Below are 6,199 nucleotides of genomic sequence, written 5' to 3' on the forward strand. Positions count from 1 at the left end.
ATTACAAGGAGAAAATGGGGATTTAGACATCAAATATCTGAAGCAAAAAATCTAAAAATGTCGGTCGCAAATATCTGGAAGCACTCAAGAGAATTTCGTAGGCGTGCAAGATGGCTGCAAAATTTCGCAGCCAAAGGCTAATTTCGCAGCCTGCAAAATTGGCCTTCAGCTTGGTGTGATCGGCTTCCAATGGCTTTAACTTCTTCATTTCAACTCTAATTCATGCACCATTTGAAGCGTTGGATTGCTGACTTCCTGAGCTTGGAAATGACATATAGTATGCATCAAATAGACTTCAGGAAGTGCTCCAAAAGTGTCAAACAGTTGATGTCCTCTTGAATTCTTCATGTTAGATTTCTCTCTTTGCTTTCATCCTTGCATTCATGATTTGTTTATGGAAAAGGACTATAAAGCTCCAAAGCTTAGGTTGTTCATGTAAATTAGCTTCCAATTGCTTTGCCATGGATTCCATATAGCCATTACCTTGGATGCAAGGGAATATATATAGAGAAGTTTTTCCAATGGATGCATCCTTACCGTTACCGCCATCGTTACCATAACCATTACCTTTACCATCATCATAATTGTTATTGTCACCCTTACCGTCACCATCACCGTTATCGTCACCGTTACCATTACCATTGCCCTTATCGTTATCGACAACGTTACCGCCATCATTATTGTGATTGTTACCGATACTATTACCGTCACCGTCACCGTTACAATTATTATTATCATTACCGTTATCCTAGCCATTAGTGTCATAATTACCATCGTCGTTACCGTTACTGTCATCGTAACTGTTACCATCACTGTTACCATGACCTTCTACGTAATCGTCACCGTTATCATCACCGTCACCGTTACCATCATCATGACCATTATCGTCACCCTTTCCATTACAGTTACAGTCATCGTCACCGTCATTGTTATCATTACCGTTACCATCACTGTTACCGTTACTATCACCATTATTGTCATTGTTGCTATTACCGTCACCATTACTGTTACCGTCACTGCTGCCATTACCTTCACCGTTATTGTTACCGTCATTGTTACTGTCACTGTTATTGTTACTGTTACGATTACTATTACTGTTACCATTGCCGTCACCGTTACCGTTACCATCACCATTACCATTACCATCCATGATATCGTTACCGTTACCGTTACCATCCCCATCCTCATCACCGTCACCCTTACTGTTATCGTTACAATCACCTTCACCATCAACGTAACCATTACCGTCAACTTTACCGTTATAGTCACTATTACCACCACCGTTATTATTACTGTCATGGTCACCATTACCGTTACCATCACTATTACCGTTACTATCACCGTTATTTTCATTGTTGTTATTACCGTCACTGTTACTGTTACCGTCACTGCTGCCATTACCTTCACCGTTATTATTACAGTCACTGTTATTGTCACTATTACTGTTACTGTTACGATTACTATTACTGTTACCATTGCCGTCACCGTTACCGTTACCGTCACCGTTACCATTACCATTACCATCCATGATATCGTTACCGTTACCATCCTCATCACCGTCACCCTTACTGTTACCGTTACAATCACCTTCACCATCATCGTCACCATTACCCTTATCGTTACCCTTACCGTCAACATAACCGTTACCGTCAACTTTACCGTTATAGTCACTATTACCACCACCGTTATTATTACTGTCATGGTCACCATTACCGTTACCGTCATTGTCACATTTATTGTCGCCATTTCTGTCATCATTACCATCTCCGTTACAGTTACAATTACCGTTACTATTATCGTCACCTTTATTGTGACCGTTAGCATTACTTTTACCATTACTGATATTGTTACCGTCACCATTACTATGATCGTTACAATCACCATTACTGATATTGTTACCGTTACCATCACCGTTACTGTGACCTTCTACATAATCGTCACCATTACCATCACCATCACTATTACCATCATCATGACCCTTATCGTCACCCTTTCCGTTACAGTTACCGTCATCGTCACCGTCACCCTTACCGTCATCGTTAACGTCATTGTGACCGTCACCATCACCATTAGCATCATCATTATTGTCACCGTCACCATTACTATCACCATTACCATCACTATTACCGTGACTGTGACCGTGATGGTTACTATCATCGTTACCATAACCATTACCTTTACCATCATCATAACAATTATTGTCACCCTTACCGTCACCATTATCGTCACCATCACCGTTACCATTACCGTTATCATTACCGACAACGTTACCATCACCATTATTGTGACTATTACCGATACTATAACCGTCACTATCACCGTCACCATTACCGTTATTGTTATCATTACCATTATCCTAGCCATTAGTCTCACTATTACCATCATCATTACTGTCACTATCACCATCACCGTAACTGTTAAAGTCACCGTTACGATCACTGTTACTGTTATTGTCACCGTTATCGTCATTGTTGCTGTTACCGTCACCGTTACTATTACTGTCACTGCTACCATTACTTTCATCGTTACTGTTACCATTGTCATCATCGTTACCGTTACCGTCACCGTTACCACTACCATCCCCATTACTGTCACCCTTACCGTTACCGTTACAATCACCGTCACCGTTACCCTTATCGTTACCATTACCGTCACCGTAACTGTTGTCGTCACCTTTACCATTGTAGTCACTATTACCACCACCGTCACCACCACCATTATTATTACTGTCACGGTCACCATTACCGTTACCGTCACCGTAACCGTTACCGTCCTCGTTACCTTTATCATCATCGTTACTGTCTCCATTACCATTACAATAACCATTATTGTTATCATCACCTTTACCGTGACCGTTACCATTAGCGTTACTGATATTGTTACCGTCACCGTTACTGTGACCGTTACCATCACCATTACCGTAACCGTAACCATTATCGTCACTGTTACTATAACTATTATAATAATCATAATGTCATCGTTATCGTCACCATTACCATTACTGTTACCGTCACCGTCACCATTACCATCACCGATCATCACCGTTATCGTTATTGTTACTGTTACGGTTACCGTCACCATTATCGTTACTCTTACGATTACTGTCATCATCACTGTCACCATCACCATCACCCTTATTATTATTATTACGATCACCATCACCGTTATTGTTACCATTAAAGTTACAGTCACCCTAACCATTAACGTAACCGTTACTGTTACCGTCATCGTTATCATCACTTTCAACGTTACCGTTATTGTTACCGTTATTTTTACCACCACCATTATCGTTACCATTACTATTTCCGTTATTGTTACCATCACTGATACCATTACAGTTATTGTTACCGTCACAGTAACTATAACTGTCACTGTTACCATCATCATTACCATGACCATGGTCGTTATCATTACTGTCATCGTCACCGTTACCATTACCGTCACCATAACCATTATCGTTACCGTCACTGTAACCGTTACCGTCACCATCACCATTACCGTCATTGTCACTATTACAGTCATCGTTTTCATCATCGTTACCGTCATTGTTATTGTTACCATTATTGTTACTATTACCATCATATAGTTACCATTACCATTACCGTTATTGTTACTACAACTTTCACTGTTACCATTACCGTTACTGTTACCGTTACCATCACCGTAATAGATTTCATAACTGTTACTGTTACCAATACCGTTACCGTCATAGTTATCGTCACTGTTACCATATCCGTGACCGTTACCCTTACCTTTACCACTACCGTTACTGTCACCGTCACCATTACCATTACCATTACCGTCACTGAAACCATTACCGTAACTGTTAGCATCACCATTATCGTCACCGTCACTGTCACCGCTACCGTGACCGTTACCTTGAGCATGAGCGTGACCGTTACCGTCACCGTTATAGTCACCATTACCATCACCGTTTCCATCACCATTTCCGTCACCGTTACCTTCACCATTTCCGTTACTGTCACCGTTACCATTATTGTTACCATCACCGTTACCATTATAGTTACCATCACCGTTACAAGTACCATCACCGTAACTGTTACCATTATTGTTACAGTAACCATAATCGTTACTGTTACAATAACAGTTACTGTTACCATTACAATAATCGTTACCGTTACCGTTACAGTAACCATTACAGTCACCATTACCGTCATCATTACCGTCACAATTATCGTCACCGTTACAGTTACCATTATTGTTACTATTATCATCACCATTACCATGATCGTTACCATTACCATTACAGTCACCGTCATCGTAACCTTGATCGTGACCATTACCGGCATTGTCACCGTGACCGTGACCGTTACTGTTACCCTTACCGTTATCGCTACCGTTACTGTCATCGTCACCATTACCATTACCGTCACCGAAACCATTATTGTAACCGTTACCATCACCATTACTGTCATCGTTACCATTACCATCACCCTCACCGTTACCATCATCGTTACCGTCACTATTACCTTAAGCATGAGCGTGACCGTTACTGTTACTGTCACCGTTACAATCGCCATTTCCATCACCATTTTTGTCACAGTTTTCATCATCGTTACCGTCACTGTCACTGTCACCATTACCATGACCGTAACCATTATCGTCACCGTCAATTTTACTGTGACCTTTATCGTCACCGTTACTATCACCGTAATTATTACCATTACTGTTACTATTACTGTCACCGTTATCGTGAAAGTTATCATTACGATTACGGTGACCGTTACAGTGACCGTCACCGTCACCATAACCGATATCCTCACTGTTACCGTTTAGTGACTGTCACCATTACCATTACCGTTACTGTTTCCATCACCGTTACTATTACCATCACCATAACTCTTATCGTCACTGTTACTATCACCGCTACCGTCACCCTTACCGTCATTGTTACCACCACTCTTACCGTCACCATTACTATCACCATCACTGTTACAATTACCATTACTATCTCTGTCACTGTTACAATTACCGTTACCGTAACTATAACCGTTAAAGTGACTGTTACCATGACAGTTACAATTATCATCATCGTTAAAGTGACCGTTACCATTACCGTTATTGTTACCGTCACCGTTACCGTGATTGTTACCATGTCTGTTATCGTCACCATAACCATCATCGTTATCGTCACCGTTATCGATACTGTTCCCATCACCATCACAGTCACAGTTATCGTCAACATTACCGTCATTGTTATCGTCACTGTCATTGTTACCATTACCGTGATCGTGACCATTACAGTTACCTTCATTGCCATCATTACTATTACCGTCCGCGATACCGTTATCTTCAACATTTTCATGATCGTTATCGTCACCACCACCGTAACTGTTACCATAACCGTTAATATATATATATATTTATATTTTACTTTGTGTTCTCAAAAAGCATTAATGAGTGCAATGAATCAGACAAAAATTTTACCAACATCCCGGGCATTTACTCATGCACTTGCCCAACTGGTTACCATGGAGATGGCAAGAAACATGGAATTGCGTGCAATGTGCATGAGATTACATTGGCCCGGCATGTGCTTCCTTACGATTGATGAATTTGACTCAATGCATAAAGGGCTTGAGCATTTCTCATATCCATTATAAGTTGGTTATTTTTGCATGTTTGGCATTCTATGTACTTAATTGATGCAACACACAATCATTATTAGTTTCTATTTTTAGCTTCCTACATCATTAGTTTCTATTTTAGATTAGTTTCTATTTTTAGCTTCCTACATCATTAGTTTCTATTTTAGATTAGTTTCTATTTTCTACATTATTAGTTTCTATTTTCTACATCATCGTTACCGTCACTGTCACTGTCACCATTACCATGACCGTAACCATTATCGTCACCGTCAATTTTACTGTGACCTTTATCGTCACCGTTACTATCACCGTAATTATTACCATTACTGTTACTATTACTGTCACCGTTATCGTGAAAGTTATCATTACGATTACGGTGACCGTTACAGTGACCGTCACCGTCACCATAACCGATATCCTCACTGTTACCGTTTAGTGACTGTCACCATTACCATTACCGTTACTGTTTCCATCACCGTTACTATTACCATCACCATAACTCTTATCGTCACTGTTACTATCACCGCTACCGTCACCCTTACCGTCATTGTTACCACCACTCTTACCGTCACCATTACTATCACCATCAC

At 40.4% G+C, this 6,199-nt stretch overlaps 2 protein-coding genes across 2 annotated transcripts; both read right to left on the reverse strand.

The window, feature by feature from the left end:
* Positions 1-748: 748 nt before the first annotated feature.
* Positions 749-3,435, reverse strand: LOC132254889 (uncharacterized). Its single transcript, XM_059741905.1, has 6 exons — positions 3,253-3,435; positions 3,033-3,193; positions 2,650-2,954; positions 2,410-2,573; positions 1,366-2,356; positions 749-1,221 (listed from the first exon to the last, which is right to left on the reverse strand). Exons 1-6 carry the CDS (start codon positions 3,433-3,435, stop codon positions 749-751), a joined length of 2,277 nt encoding a protein of 758 aa, XP_059597888.1.
* Positions 3,436-3,578: 143 nt separating this feature from the next.
* Positions 3,579-4,217, reverse strand: LOC132254890 (uncharacterized). Its single transcript, XM_059741906.1, has 2 exons — positions 4,029-4,217; positions 3,579-3,962 (listed from the first exon to the last, which is right to left on the reverse strand). The coding sequence occupies exons 1-2, from the start codon at positions 4,215-4,217 to the stop codon at positions 3,579-3,581; spliced, it is 573 nt and encodes a 190-aa protein (XP_059597889.1).
* Between the last annotated feature and the right edge of the window lie 1,982 nt (positions 4,218-6,199).

This window comes from Vitis vinifera, chromosome 13 (genome assembly GCF_030704535.1).
Source record: "Vitis vinifera cultivar Pinot Noir 40024 chromosome 13, ASM3070453v1".
NCBI lineage: Eukaryota > Viridiplantae > Streptophyta > Magnoliopsida > Vitales > Vitaceae > Vitis > Vitis vinifera.

Excerpts from the sequence above, each read along its gene's own strand:
- LOC132254889 (XM_059741905.1), bottom strand. The coding sequence starts at position 3,435 with ATGGTAACGGTGACGATGACAGTAATGATAACGACCATGGTCATGGTA. Across the intron at positions 2,357-2,409 it reads CGGTGACTTTAACAGTTACG|GATAATGGTAATGATAACAA; the intron begins GTGATGGTGATA and ends ACTAATGGCTAG. Across the intron at positions 1,222-1,365 it reads CGGTAACAGTAACAGTGACG|GTGATTGTAACGATAACAGT; the intron begins GTAATAACAACA and ends TTGATGGTGAAG.
- LOC132254890 (XM_059741906.1), bottom strand. The coding sequence starts at position 4,217 with ATGGTAACTGTAACGGTGACGATAATTGTGACGGTAATGATGACGGTA. Across the intron at positions 3,963-4,028 it reads TGGTACTTGTAACGGTGATG|GTAACGGTGACGGAAATGGT; the intron begins GTAACTATAATG and ends GAAATGGTGAAG.